At 44.2% G+C, this 15,808-nt stretch overlaps 1 protein-coding gene across 17 annotated transcripts in view; it reads left to right on the top strand.

Moving 5' to 3' along the window:
• Positions 1-15,808, top strand: part of CLASP1 (cytoplasmic linker associated protein 1) — a 400,778-nt gene that overhangs the window by 345,480 nt on the left and 39,490 nt on the right. For 11 of the 17 annotated variants that reach the window (XM_060262849.1, XM_060262857.1, XM_060262852.1 and 8 more), the window contains 3 exons: positions 4,237-4,353; positions 11,920-12,070; positions 13,233-13,479. In XM_060262849.1, the coding sequence (XP_060118832.1) occupies positions 4,237-4,353; positions 11,920-12,070; positions 13,233-13,479 (515 nt within the window). The remainder of the gene's footprint in view (positions 1-4,236; positions 4,354-11,919; positions 12,071-13,232; positions 13,480-15,808) is intronic. The other 6 variants (XM_060262864.1, XM_060262862.1, XM_060262858.1 and 3 more) reach the window with 1 other exon arrangement.

Raw genomic sequence — 15,808 nt, 5'->3', positions numbered from 1 at the left:
GTCTATTCAGATTGGCAGTGACTCTCCAGTGTAATATCCCCCTTTGGCTGTGGGTTCCCAGGTTAGAGGCACAATTCTCAGGTCCATTCAGCAGAGACAAGCTGGCTCAAAACATTAACCCTTTATTTGCAAGGACACAACTCCACGAAGCAATAGCTTCAGCTGGCCACAGGAAAGCTGGAAAGTGGAACTGAGCTCCACTCCATTGAAACACATTGCAGCACAAACAAAGTTTCGAGGAAAACATGGAATGGATTTTCCATTAAGGACTCTGCACCCAGATAGACTATCTATCCAGGCACAGAGACATTAATGGAAAATCCATTCTGCATATTCTTTGCAGCTTTGTAAGCCCAGAAGAGGTTCCTGCTGCAGCCAGCAAAGACAAGGCAGAATGATCTGGGTACTTTGACAGCCTCAGCGCTTCAGAGGGTGAGGATAGGAGAAGGAGGGGTGGGGGAGAAAATAGCCACTGATTAAAGCCCTGGACATTTGACACCCCTAGAACATTCATCATCTGTAACAACTCTAGGACTTCCCTTTTTTCTAGATTCTGTGGTATGCCACTTACTCCAGGGACACTGATTTCTGTAGTTTGGAAGTCATTTGTAATTCCAGAAAACTCCAGGCCCTACAATGGGAATCTGGCCTTAATTATTTCCCACAAATATGGAAATGTTTTCCGTTGAGGTTATTCAGGTTGCGTGTTAAATGTTTGAGATTTTTTGTTAGTACCAACCTTCATGACGATGATGGACGATGGTAGGACCCAAAGAGATTATCAGCTGTATGTCTTGTTGTCAACCAAATGGTGTTGCTTCTAGGGGCCATCATTAAGGCATTTTATGCAGCTTTCCTGTTTGCACACTGAAACACCTGTTGCATTTGTGAGCTGTATTTTTGTTTTCTTAGCTCTGGCTGTCTGTGCTGTTCTTTTGTTCTTTTACTCCCCCCCCCCCCCTGCTGCTTTCCCAACTGTCTTGTTTTTGTCTCCAAAGACTACCTCAGAAAGCTCCCTTAGGAACAAAACCTTTAAAACTGTTTTATTAATGAAATGTAATATGCCTTGAGTTTGCATAGAGCCTCAAACACCTGTAACGTCAATCGAGAGCCCTTTTAAACAACTTATTTCTTCAGTTTTGAAATGTCTTTTTCTTTTCTGTCCAAATCATTGGGATTTTAGATTATAAGCACGTAGACGGGCAAGTTTATAAAATAACGGGCTGGATGAGATGGTTACATCTTATGCTTATATGTGAGAGCGCTCATTAATAGTTGAGGTTTCATGGTTTTGGATGTCATCTCCCAGGTAGGTGAGATTCGAATATTTTCCTCTCAGTCTTGGATGAAAAGGTATCTTGCAAGCAGCAGAATTGCTATTTCTATCTGTTTTCTTAAGTGACTTTCATGATGCTGTTTCTACACAGACATTGCTGTAACATGCAATAGAATTATTTCTGACTTCGGTTTCCAGTCTTGCAGCATTTTTCATTTCTTTTATACACCAATGTGACCTTTGCCTATACAATGTTCTTAAAGCTCAGTAGAAACAAAAATGACAAACGGAATACTCCAGCAGCTTCAAAATAGGCACCTGTCCTTAGAGAATGTGGCACATCGTGCTGAGGGATAGCAGTGTTGGCTAGTATCTAGCCTTCTATAACCTAATGAACCTCTATGACTTTAACAATGGCTTTATTTGGAGACTGATATTAATTCTAACCAGATTTTAACTCAAACCACGATTCACAAGCCCACTTCGAACATCCTGCAATGTAACTTCTCTGCCATGGTATATATTTGAAAACTTCTCCTCTTCCTGCCTAATTATATCCTTTACATACTAGTCAAGAGAGAAAGAAAAAAAATCTGTTTTTATACCTGAAATTATACAAATGAATCATATTATGGTAAAGAGCCCCCTCTTCTTGCATCACTGGGTCCTGAGAGTATATTTCCTCCCAGACCACTCCCCACCCTTCAAACTACCGTTTATCAGTAGTATCAGTGGGGATCCTATCCTGTGTTATAATTAGAAAATGGAAGGTAGGGGAAAATTTAGCTTGAGGGAAGAACAGGAGTGGAGAGATACATGTTGAGGTTGTGGAGCCCGCAGAGTCCCCTAATTATGATAGAGAGTTTGGGAATATTTGGGCTTTGACTCTTTCTTCTGCATTTGAACCTTTAAATCGCATTGGAAGATGGATATGTACATGAACAGACTGTCTGAGAAATGTTTAAGTCCTAATAATTGCTATGGTATGGTTGAGACTGTCAGCGCAGGGTTCATTGAGACTTCAACAATGAGAGAACTCTTTTCTTTTGAAAATAAGTTTCATTTATTGATTACAACAATGTTATTCTTGCAGAAGGTCTTTGAGAGTGATAACGTATAGGGAACAAGCACTAGCATTTATGGGGATACATCAAAGCCTGGGGGATTTAAATCATTCTCATAATAAAGTTACATTCTGCCTTCAGAGGTGCTTGATTCACACGCCCGTTATCTCTTCCGTTGGGCCATCCCCACTCCCCCTCCCGGCTGGTGTCCTTGCCGGCGCCTGGGAAGCGGCCGTGCTTCTCTGCACTTCAAAACCGTTTATGGCCTCTGGCGCCCAATTCCCTCCCACCTTCCTTTTCCCCTCAGGCATGCCTAGAATTCTACTGGGGATCATGGGGTTAGTTGCAAGCAAATAAACAATATAGGCAATATGGTTAGTATCAATAGAACACAAGCTGACAGAGACGTGCTTGTTTCCGCAACCTTGCTGACACCAAATAGGTTTGCGTTTGACCAGCGCCTGCGTGGAAGACCTCCTGACGACCGTAGATATTCTGCCTTGAATTCTGTATTGGGAGAAAGGTACGATTTAAATGCAATAAAACTATATACTAATAGCCCCCTGTGGCCCCATCTGCAGATATCTAAATTTGTGGATCAGGGCCGCGCGGAGGCTAAGGAGATTTTTCTGCAAACTCGAGGGACCCCCAAGGTTTGCAGAAAAATCTGCAAATTAAAAAAAAAAAATACATAGGGGATTTAAAAAGCATTAAAATTTCAAAAGCATTCTTTGCACAAGAACAGACTTATCTCCAGCCGTGTGGTAGCCTGGGAGCTCTGCTGCGCCCGGCATCAGAGGTGCAACAGCCTGGGAGCCACTGTGGGCCCTAGCATCACAGAGGACCAGGAGCTGTGCTGCGCCCAACATTGGCAGCACGGCAGTCTAGAAGCTGAACTGGGCACAGTGGCAGAGATGCGACAGCCAGGCAGCTCTGCTGGGCCCAGCATTGGTATCACAGCAGCCTGGGAAATGTACTGAGTGCAGCAGTGGTGCAGCAGAGCGATGGCAACCTAGGAGCTGCACTGGGCCTGGCGGCAGAGGAGGAGGCTGCTGGGCTTAGGAGCCGCACCAGACTCGGCACAGGGGAGCTATGGGATCCCCCCACCCCCAGCTCACAGGATGCCCAGTAGCTGATAGCAGAGGAGGATACTGGGCTCAGGAGCCATGCCAGGATCTCTCCCCCACAAGCCTCCCCTCTGCACTGAGCTATAAGAGGAATCACCAGCAATGGGAGAGGGGTTTTCCTCCACGAGTATCATGGATCCCGACGTGCTAAGTCTGCCAAGAAAACATCCTGACGTGACGTCACCCCATAGGTCGGTAACTACCGTGTGCTTGCACAGGGGACTACCTTTATCTTTTATATGTCTTAAACACACACACGAGACAGCAGAGGAGAAAGAATTCAATACATCTGTGTTTGTTCAGCCTTGTTTAGTCAAAATGTTGACCTATGACACTGCAGTCCACAATTCTGTTCCGTGAGGTTTTACGACAAACTGGTGCCGGATGCGTATTCGCAGCAGCGGTCAAACCGATATTTTGAAATGTTCGGAAACCACCTCCAGATGAAGCCAGGCGCTGATTTTGTTGTTCATTTCAATTGGAGAATATCATCCTTCCTTATATGTTTAAAAACAGGCCAATTGAAGCAACCAAGAACTATCCTAGAAGTTTCCAAAGAATATAATAGATTACAGAACATTGATGCGTTTGCCTGAAGCAGATCAACGGAGTATTCCTGTCTCATTTGTTTCTATTAAGTTTCTTTCTTGCTGAGAAAGCATGAAAACACTCAGCCTCTTAGATTATAGTTTTTTTTTCTCCCTTTTTCCCCCCCTTTTTCTGTCCCCCCTCCCCCCTTCTCTTATTTTTCTCCCTGCGATCACGGCAGTCGTTTCTGGGGCTGGAGTGCAGACGGGCTGTCGAAGCACCCCCCTCCCCTTTTTCAGCCTAACTCCATCCCCGCTGCTCCTCCTCACAAGACTTTCAGGCGCTCTTACTCTCCCAGGTAACAAGCTACCTGTTCAAATCCCAACTCGTCCGAGGTGTCACAATGTTATTTACCACTGGCTCGGTGCTTTAAGGCAGACAGATACAGGGTTTTGGAGGGGGACAGCAGCTCATACTTTATATTTTTAACGTGTGGGGAAATCACACGATGGCTCCGCTTCCTAGCGTTTGATAGGCCATTAGACAAATGTCCGAAAGTATTACACCGTAGACGTAATATAGCAAACGTTCTGCTTTCCTGTTCCTGGAAGGACTGCAATAAAAGCAAGGTCGGGGCTTTGTTTTACACACAGTTATCCCTTTAACCCTCTTTCCCCCTCAGATGTGTGTGTGTGTGTGTGTAACGAAAGCTCAGCAGTTGAGACTTGTGCTAGGAATCAGGAGATCGGCTCAAAAGCAGGGGCTAGACGAGAGGTTAAATTGCCTTGCCTTCTTGTCAGCTGCCTGACTCAAACGATACCCACATGTGTTGCTCCTTGGCATTGTATTGCCATGTGTTCAAGTGCAAGAAAACAAGTTCCGTTGAGCAGCATTGTATGGAGTTGGGAAAGATCTGCTTGTTCTTTTTCCATTCATTCCAGGAATGCCTAGGATCAGTATTTACCTGGGCTCTTAGGAGGTGATTCACACTTCACTTGTCAGATGTGGTTGCTGGCATTTGAAAGAGCAAATATCATAACATGCGAAGGAAGAGCTATATGTCTTTTACATATGCAGGGTTGCTCTGAAGGCCTTGCCCTAGGGAGCATACTTGGCCAATGTTCCCCAACATGCATTCGATGCGTGTCTAGAAGAGCACATCATCCTAATGTGTTTAACTGCCAAATGCAGTGATGCAAGAGACCAGCCTTCTTGCTTTGTGTGAAATGATCCTCATTGTGTCCATTTACGGCCACTAGCCCTAATTAAACAAAGCGCATGTTGAAAACAGCACGTGCATCCCAGTAGACAAAGCTGAAATTCCTCCAGTTGGCTGATGGGAGAATGGGGATGATTCCAGGTCTCCACCAAGAGACGACCAGTGTGATTTCACTGCAGCTTGGACTGTTGGATTGGATTTGCAGTCATACTATTCATTCCTTCGTTTATTTTAGTGCACTTTATTATGGGATAGTCAAAGCAAAATAATGATAACGTCACTTGAACAAGGAGATGGAAACGGAGAACCACACATAGGTTCAGCTTCTAAGATCCAAGAAAGAACGAGGTAGATTATTGATATTTAGAAGAATTTAGGATAATCCTAAATTGAGCTCCAGATATTGGTAAAGATCTGTATCCTAGACTGTGATTTTGGAGTCTGGTGCAGCTGGAAGATAATATTGTGACATCTGTAAAAACCATGCGTTTCTTATTTTGTTCACATTGTGACTCTTCCAGTTTTCAGCATGAATCACCGTTTTCTATATTGTGTGATTGGTTATTGTAAATGGATGTTGTTTCATCTTGCATTTCTTTTTTTCTCCCCTCACATTATCTATGTGATACAGTACCTGTTCTGACTAAATGTATTTGTTTGCATAAATTGTTATTCTTCTTTAAAAAGCCAGAAGCTGTTGTTCTTTCTTGAGCTATTTTATAAAGATTAATTCTCAAATTATGAAAATAGATTGTGGATTCTGGACATTGAGGTATTGTGAAATGTCAAATGAATTCTCTTTTGTGATGCCAGTAATATGGTATAATCCAGACATTTATGTAACTTTGAACAAACCGGAGTAGCACATTTTGTTTGTTAAATTATGTGCAGAATTAAATCTCCAAGAGCGGCGTAATTTCAATAGTTGTTTAAAACCCTTAAGAAAAACAATTTAGAAAAACAATTAGAAAATAATCCTCCCCCCATGGACTTATGCAAATGGTATTTCCAGTTGATTTATACTGTTAATTGTTATACTATCAGTACATAAATGCTTTTTCAGAATAGTTCAAACAAAAATCAGGCCCCTGGACAGAGAATTATAGGGAAGAAACTTTGAGGAGGGAATTGCTAATTAACCAGTCAAGTGAAGGAAGAAACTGGAGAGGCAAAGTAGCAAAAAAGCAATGTCAGCAAATGCAATTACATATACTTAGGCTTTGTTTTAATAGCAAGTGATAATTCCAGAGTAACATCATCTTCATTATTTGAAGGAAGCAAGAGAAAAAGCACAATGTGGTTATGATAGAGGAAGCTCTGGGCATAAAAGGACAGCAGTGGGGGATGGATGAACATGGTAGCTAAAGATGGTATGAGTTGGGGGAGCTAAAATTTCATGGTGAGTAAAGGGAGGCAAGACAGTGGAGGTCTTTGAAGACAGGCACGCTGATTTTTTTTTTTTTTTTTTGCTAGATATGGTGGGATCCAGCACAATGGTTAGACTATGTGAGGATGAATAATTTTGCAAGCAGAGTTCTGGACGACAAGAGAGCACAGATGCAACAGGGGGAGGGCTGTAGAACAGAAAGGTACAGTAGTTGGTGCAGGATGTCCAAGGAATGAAGCAGGGTTTCCTTGGTGGGTGTTGAAGGCAAGAGCCAAGTTTTGACAGTATCGTTCAACATGATTTTGAGACTGATAAGCTATGAGACGTAAACGAAAGGGTACAATGGAAGCCAGAGTTTTGGCTGGTCATCAGGGGAGATTATTGGTGGGTGCAGAGAAGGCAACGACAAGACGGCTCGAGAAGAAAGAACGTCAGTTGGGTATTTGAAGTTTAGTATGATGTTGGGACATTTTAATAAGTACGGTTCAGCATTTGGAGATAAAGGACATGATGAAAAGGAGAAGCCTGAAAAAGGAAGTGTAACTGTAGTATAGTGTAGGTGGTATGGAATGCTGTAGGGTTATTGAAATCACCCCTTGAAAGTGTCTAGAAAGATTAAGAGATCAAGAAGAGAAATCCCAGGAATTTGAAGAGAGTGGAGGTGCTTCTCCCATTTCCCCAGTGAAAAACTGAACAAACTATTTGACAATGTAACAGAGTTGAGGAGGTAACCGAGGAAGAAAGGATGGTCACGTGAAGCAAAGTAAACAAACAGGTGAAGAAGAACAATGATCCTAGGATTTGACTGTGAGAAGTAAGGAGTAGATATTACCGTATATACTCGAGTATAAGCCAAGTTTTTCTGCCCAAATTTTGGGCAGAAAAACCCCCTCCTCGGCTTATACTCGAGTCACTATTCTATCCGGCCTGCCATACACCTGCATATTTTATTGATTACGGTAATCAGCCGCCTGCCCGGCTATAATAATGATTACCCCAGTGGCGTAGGGAGGGGGGCGGGGGGAGCGGATTGCCCCAGGTCTGGGGGGCCCCTGCATTGCCAAGGGGGGGTCCCTCCCCTCCCCGGCAGGGCTCTGGAGCATCGCGCATACCTTCCGGCCAGTCCCAGCTCGGGGCGGGGGAAGCGGCGTCCGACCCTCGCCTGCTCGAGGCTTCTCCTGCTGCTCCACGTGCCGCAGGCAGCAGCAGGAAGCAGAAGGCGGCGGCGGGCAGCAGGAGGAGGAGGAGGCGGCGGCGTTGTGCGCCCAGTGGCCGCATCCCCGCGCTCGGCAGCAGCGCCCCGGAGCTCTCCGGCCCCCTCAACTTCCAGGCGCCGATGACTCAGCCGCTCCTGGCCCCGGTTTGCAAAGTGTGCGCGAGGCAGGCTGCGGGGGCGGAGGGATGTGGGGAAGGCCGCGCGCCGCTCGGCATCTTAAGGCAGGGAAGCCCCTCCCCTCCCCCTCCCCTCCGCCACACACATAGGGGGAGTAATATAGGCTTATACTCGAGTCAATAAGTTTTCCCAGATTTTTGGGGTAAAATTAGAAGCCTCGGCTTATATTCGGGTCGGCTTATACTCGAGTATAAATTATGTGTAAATTAACCCAGTTCTAAATTCTAGACATTTAAAGGGGAAGGGTGCAGGATGAGTCAAGGGAGAATTTTTTGAACATGGGGGAAATGGCGAAATTTGAATGCCTAGAGGAAGAATAGGTTGATAATGGGGGAAGAGTGAAAGTTCTGTAGCTGGCCAAACCTCATTTACAGCTTGCAGGAGATTCTCCAGTGCCGCTATGGATTCAGTGAGGAAGACCATTATTTTACCATTCCCGATATTTTAGAAACAAAATTGTGCTGCAAAACATGCATTGGTGTTCCAATTTCATGTGCATTTTGATCAGTAAGAATTAAATACATCGTTTTGTCACATTTTCAAGTGGTTCCCCCCCTCCCCCCCCCCAGTATTATTGGCTACATGTTTGACTCTGCTGCAAATCAGTGCATGTGGTAGATGAAAAAGGTGTCATTTTAAAGTTTTCGGAAATATCACACTGCACATTTAGGAGTATCTTGTAAGGTTCTCCATGTCGGGAAAGTGTTAGTCAAGTGAATTTTCATTTTCACCTGATTCGCCCATATTTTTTTTTCTTTTGTCTTTAACCTTATGGATAGTTTCTCAGAGTCCTGTGGTGTGTAAGTCCAGTGAAAATGTAATGTGGCAAGAGGAACATAATTCTTGCCCTCCTAGTGTTGTCAGATCCCATCTCCTCCCCAGCGGGGTGGGGGACCTGGGGGCGTTATGGGAGGGGCCGTTCCTGATGCAGTGACATCATGCAGAGTGAGGTCATGCTGGGGATGCATCTCCACATGCGCTTGCAGAGCAGGTGTGCACAGTACCCTGTGGGGCCACAGATGTGCATGGTGTGCACGGTGCCCCATGGGGCGGGGCTTCCTCCTGGCTGGTGTCTGGGAGGAGCCCCCCAAAATTGGGGGATCCCCAGCCCCCGCCTGTGGACTAACATCCTTATGGCCTTCTGTGTTAATTTTGCTCATGTATCAAATAACGTTGTATGCTGTGAATGACGTGAACGCATCCAGGCTCGTGCTATTATGTAGAGGTTTTGTTGAAACCTTTTCTCAACTGAGCACAAAGCAGCATTATCTGTTAGGGCAGACATTTTGGAACCCCGTGTAACCTGTTATCATTTGCACAAAAAGTGTAGCCTCTCATCTGTTCTATTGGCTCAAGGGAGCTGTAAATATATAATTGGAACCTTTTTCACCCTGAAGGATTTGCATCACTGCCACCTCTGCATCGTCATAGCAATTGTTGTTTTCTGATCCGGTGGTGTAATCAGATGCCTGCCCTCTGCTTTGTTCCTTTTGCATTTAGGAGTTGCAGGGTGGCTCCTTTGCCAAAATGTTAGTTTATTCTTTTTTAAAAAATAAATTCTGCCCTGCTTTTTTTTTAAAGCTTAGAGTAGGTTACAACAGAATGAACATTAAAGACCAAGACTCAACAAATTCCAGGAGCCAAGTTGCCATGGAATCTAGACGTTTCATTGTGGTGCCTTGTATTTTCAGAAATAATTTTATTGTAATATCCGTCAGTGGAAATACTAAGGGTTGGATCTAATCAGTTTTCCCACTCGTAAATTATTCAGCCTCCTTTGCTGAAGCTCTCCGTCTCTGTATGGCCCAAATTAAGTAAGTCTCATAGCTGTTGAACGTGGCCTAGCTGCTCCAGCTTCTTGAAACTATTGTGTTTTCTTAGTTATAGAGCTATCTGTTTTTTTTAAAAAATGATTGTGCCTTTGTTTTTAGTTTTTTAACGATTTAATTACTATAACTGTTTTAATTATCTTGTCAACTTGTCGTGATCTGCCCTGAGCCCACTTGCAAGGATGGTGGAATATAGGTCTAAATAAATCAATAAAAAAGAGAAGAAAGGTTTCCATTTGACTGCCAAAAGAGCTATCGTGAAGCTATAATGACAATAGGAATAATTGGAGCTGTAATAAGGATAGGAACTGGCCAAGGAGTTGGCCAAGATTGAATGAAAAAGTTTATTATTTTCCAATAGAATGTTTTGTTGTATGTCAGTCACCAGAGTTGCCATGACTTCCAGGTGCACATGCACCACACATATGCGCAAAAAAATTCAAAAACATTCCCCCCCAAAAGGGCAGGGGACAAATAGAGGAAGTTGCCATTGCCTGCCTTTGTGCAGTATTCCTTGGTGGTCTCCCAAACATGTACTAACCAGGGCTGATTTCCAAGATCTGAGAAGTTCAAATATGATTGCACTTATTATGACTTGTTTGGCCCTCTACTCTTTTCCAGATGTTCACTAACTGAGGCACATCCATGCAGCCAGGAAATCAGTTGTTGAATCATTTATTTATTTTTTGTAAAATTGGAATTCAGTTGTCTTATTCCCTGTGTTTCAGCCATTAAAATTCTTTGCAATGTCAGTAGGGTTTTGTCTGTTCCTAATTTTTTTTTTTTAAATTAACCTAATAGATCTTGTCTGGTTCTTACAACACTATTTAGATTTTATCTTCTTATAATACAAATCCAGACTTCATTATTAGGCTTTTGATCTTAAGTAGCAAATATGGACAAAGCAGTATAGAAAGCAACTCCCAGAGATTCCCTTAAAAAGAAGTAAGGAATGCATAAAACCCACTCATTGACCTTCCCCTGAAAAGTTGTAGTCTCCTCAAAACCGTTTTGGTTTCCCTCGTATATTTCATTGTAGTAGAAAGCTGCAAATTTGCTATGGATTCATCAAATAGAATGAGAGTGACTAATCAAGTTAAAACAATAACTGTCAATGTTCCCTATAGGATATAATGGAGGATTGATCTGGGGCAGGGGGGTCTATTTTTTGATGTAGAGGCACTACTGAGTGACCTTGGGTCAGTCACAATTCATGAAAGAGCTGCTCTCTCAAGAGTAGTTCACAAAAGAGCTCTCTCAGCCCCACCTACCTCATAGGGTGTCTGTTTTGGGGTGAGGAAGGGAAAGGAGATTGTAAGCTGCTCTGAGACTCCAAGTGAAGGGCAGGGTATAAATCCTATCTCCTCATCCTTTTTCAAATTTCCATTATAGCTGCTGGTGTCTCTTCTCAAAAAATGTCCTCCAGTTTTAAAAAGATTGGACCAGGTGGTCCTATATATGGGCCCCCAAAGAAGGTGCCCCCACCCTCCATTAGTTTCAATGGAGGAAAAAAAGTGTTTAAAGGGATTATGGTCCCTTTAAATGACTTCTCCAAGCTCTGTGAGCCTTGCTGAGTTAACTCCAAAGGCGTTTAAAGAGCTTGGAGTCACTTTAAATACCTTCTCCAAGTGGTGAGTTTACACAGAAGGTGTTTAAAGTGACTGCATTCCCTTTAAATGCCCTTTAACTATGACTATCCAACGGTCCCAGAAAATCCTGATTATTTTGGGGATATTTCAGGCTTGACTGTTTTGAGTAGCCAAAAAAAGCCCAAAAGAAATATCCAGCTAAAAGGGTGTCCGGAAAATACTAATGTGGTATTTTTTTTTTTATATTTTCTGGCTCAGATTTAGCTGAATGCACCCCCGTAGCCTTAACGTACAGTGGAATCAGTTCAGTGCAAACATAAGTTAGCAGTTCAAGTTCACTGTTTGAATGCATCGTTGTCGTCAATATTCAGTTGCCTGTTAGCAGCAAAGATAGTACATGGTTAAAACGGGAATCCAAATGATGGTTCTCCGGATCATCTATATTATAGCTCAAGATCAAACAAACTGCTCCTTGGTTTTAATATTCCCTATTTATTCGATCTTCAGCGTGCTGGATTATGATACGGAGAACCTAAATTCTGATGAGATCTACAGCTCTCTTCGTGGAGTTACAGAGGCAATCGAAAAGTTTAGTTTCCGCAGTCAAGAAGATCTAAATGAACCAATCAAACGTGATGGGAAAAAGGACAATGATATTGTAAGTAGCCTGGAAGGGGGCCATAAAATGAATTTTAAAATTGTTTGCCTTTTAACGTTCAAAGCAAATCTTTTGGATTTAACTAATTTTTCCCACAGGGAATCTTCTCGTATACTTTCTGATTGCCGAACTTTATTATCAGCCTTTGACGCAAACATTGTCCTAATTTATAAAGGTGGCCATTTAAGCTTTTTGTGTGCGTGAAGCAAGCTCTTTATGTGAAGGCTTTCCCAGTACATGCTCTGATGTTAACCACACATCACAAATCCCCTCAAAGGAGTGTTGGAGGGGTAAGGCCAGGATTACGACGACTGCTTGAGGAGCTGCTTCAAACGAACAGATTACCCTGTGAAACATCTTCTACACTATTAAATTTCATGTAGCAACCAATGTAGGTGGATGCGTGTGTTAGTCAGGCCATGTTTGTACAGCAAACATAAATTGGACTAAGGAACAGATCGAGTCCTGTTTTTAAGATTTCCAGCATTTACTTTTTACTTCATGTTGCACACTTGTGATTTTTGTTACAAGGGACAAAAAAAGGGGGACGTTCTTTGTGGGAAACTTTTTCATCTTCTGTTGACATTTCTCTCCGGTGCTGTTAGACTTGATGGCTCATTGTGATTTTTCAGTGAAGATGTACAAATCCTACAGGGAGGGATTGGAATCCTGCTGACCACTCCTTCTTTCTGTTATATTCCTAGCCCCACCTAAAGTTTGCACATTGGATGTCATACATGTAGGAATCCCGTTCACATTCTCCATATCCTCACAGTCTGTGCACCTTGTTTTTTTTTAGTGTGCAGATCATAAGGAGAAGTCATTGGGCTTCAAATATGTGGGCCTCTAAGCAAGTATTAATACATGTATCAGATAGGAGTGGGCCTGACTTCTGATTGCATGTCTTAAATTCTGCATGGAGCTTCTAATGCTCCTTGTTTCCCTTTCACTCTGAAAACGACAGCTATAAACCAAATTTGATATCTCTCTGCAAGATTAGTAATCCTGCAACGATATCTAGCACTGGACTACTAAAAAGTAATGAAAGAAGCTGTTACTGATCAGCTTCTCACTGACATATACCGGTATTAATAAAATAACACTACCCTCTTCTGTTTGCCCAAATAGACTAATTTTTTTTTTTTGCATGTTCGGTCCCCAGGTTTCTAGAGAGAGTGGGATAGCCTCAACAGCCATTGATGTCCGTGGAAGCAGTGATGTAGTGGAAGGGGGAAGGATGGCTTTGGACAACAAAACTTCTTTACTCAACACCCAACACCCACGTGCCTTTTCAGGACCACGAACTCGAGAGTATAACCCCTACCCGTACTCTGACACTATCAGCGCCTTCGACAAGAGCGCTCTTAAGGAAGCTGTGTTTGATGATGATATTGATCAGCTTCGGGATGGTTGGTATTGTGTTTTGTAAACTCTGTGGTGATCGCTTCCATTTTTAATTGTTAATGAAATGTCATGCTAACACTAACTTTCTGATTACATCACTTGCTTATTCGACCAGCTGCAATAGCAATGAGTAAGATACTTCACATAACTATTAACTGAGAAATCTTACTTACATGCAGAGCTGGTGCGTGGGAGTAGGCAGGGCAGGCAGTGGGGGGCACTTCTGGGCACCCCCTCTCTCCCCTGAGTGGAGCTGGGGCCTGGAGTCGGTGCTTGCATAGCATGCTCCTTGAGGAGCGTGGTGTGCAAGCATCGTAGCTCTCCCTGACCCTGATCAGGCTTTCTGCAATGCGGGAAGCCTAAATGGGCCGGGGTCAGAGCTTGCGTACACAAGCGCACTGTTTTAGCAGTGCCCGGCCAAAACAGTGCACTCTTTGGAGACGTCCAAGGAAGCCTCTGCAGACTGTACTGCAGAGGAAAGTGGTGGTGTGGCAACACTCTTGTGTGCCGCCCATCGCTCCCTCGTCCCCCGCTCGCACCCCGTGGGATGACATCACTTTTGATGATGTCATCGTGTCACGTGCTCACTTTGCATGTGCGCACTGATTCTTTCCAAGGGAGCTTGGGGGGGGGGGGGGCGTGGTGCAGGGGTCTGCCTCGTGCGGTAGAACCTCTAGTGCCGGGGCTGCTTATATATTTCAGTTGGGTGCCAACATAGTAGTATTTTTCCATAGTGTGGGCACTATATGTAAAAACAAACTAGAATGTTTCCATGGAATGTCTTGCAGAACGGCTGGTCGGGTAGGATTGGGAAGGGCTACATGAGTGCACAAGAATGTCAGAAGTATGTAGGTGCACCAGAACTGACTCAGTGTTCTGCATGTTCTACAAAAGCATTCACTCACTTGTCACCAGCAAAGAGGTTTTTCATCCTGTTGAGTTTGTTCGAGGTCATCTGCAGATGTTGGAACAGCCTGTGGGAATCCATGTGGCATAGAAAACAATGCAGTCTCGTGGGTGAGGCTGCATCCTATGTGCTGAGCTTGGGGCCAGGAGGCAACGGTGGGTAAGCAACCAAGCCCCTATGCTTGACTGCTGACCTGTGCACAGTATCTGTTATAAGCAAAGGTAGAAGGCTGCTTAAGAACCTAAGAAAAGCTCTGCTGGATCAGACCAGTGTTCTGTCTAGACAAGCATCCTGTCTCATACAACCGGTTCCTCTGAAGGGCCAACAATAGGGTACAGAGGCTGAGTTCTTCCCCTGATGATGCCTGCTGTTTAGTGTAGTGGTTCAGTGCACAGACTCTTATCTGGAAGAACCGGGTTTGATTCCCCACTCCTCCACTTGCACCTGCTGGGATGGCCTTGGGTCAGCCGTAGCTCTGGCAGAGGTTGTCCTTGAAAGGGCAGCTGCTGTGAGAGCCCTCTCAGCCCCACTCACTTCACTGGGTGTCTGTTGGGGAGGAAGAGAGCCAGTTTGGTGTAGTGGTTAAGTGTGTGGACTCTTATCTGGGAGAACCGGGTTTGATTCCCCACTCCTCCACTTGCACCTGCTGGCATGGCCTTGGGTCAGCCGTAGCTCTGGCAGAGGTTGTCCTTGAAAGGGCAGCTGCTGTGAGAGCCCTCTCAGCCCCACCCACCTCACAGGGTATCTGTTGTGTGAGGAGAAGACAAAAGAGATTGTAAGCCGCTCTGAGTCTCTAATTCAGAGAGAAGGGCAAGGTATAAATCTGCAATTCTTCTTCTTCTTACTGGCACTAGGATTCGGAGGCTGACTGTCTCTGGCAAAGAGGTTCCCTTTGATCACCATGGTTAATAGCTGCTGATGAAACTGCCCTTCATGAATCTATCCAATCCCTTTCTGGAGCTGTCTAGGCCTGTGACCATCACTACATCCTCTGGCAGCAAATTCCATATTTTAATCACAAATAAGTATTTCCTTTTTTCTGACCTGAATCTATGGCCCGTGAGCTTTAATTTTCTCCACCTTATGCATAATTTTATAAACTATAAATAAACTATTTGATTTGATATAAACCTCTTATCATATTCCCCCCTCCCTTAGTTGTCTCTTTTCTAAACTGGGAAGTCCCTGGCTTTTCAGCCTTTCTTCATAGGGAAGGTGATCCAACCCCCTATCCAACCCAGGAGAGCAAGTTTGGTGTAGTGGTGAAGTGTGCGGACTCTTATCTGGGAGAACCGGGTTTGATTCCCCACTCCTCCACTTGCACCTGCTAGCATGGCCTTGGGTCAGCCATAGCCCTGGCAGAGGTTGTCCTTGAAAGGGCAGCTGCTGTATGAGCCCTCTTAGCCCCACCCACCTCACAGGGTGTC

The sequence above is a fragment of the Heteronotia binoei genome, chromosome 21 (genome assembly GCF_032191835.1).
Source record: "Heteronotia binoei isolate CCM8104 ecotype False Entrance Well chromosome 21, APGP_CSIRO_Hbin_v1, whole genome shotgun sequence".
Classification (NCBI taxonomy): domain Eukaryota; kingdom Metazoa; phylum Chordata; class Lepidosauria; order Squamata; family Gekkonidae; genus Heteronotia; species Heteronotia binoei.
The sequence above is the reverse complement of the archived record's forward strand: the minus strand, read 5'-3'. Positions and strand labels throughout refer to the sequence as shown.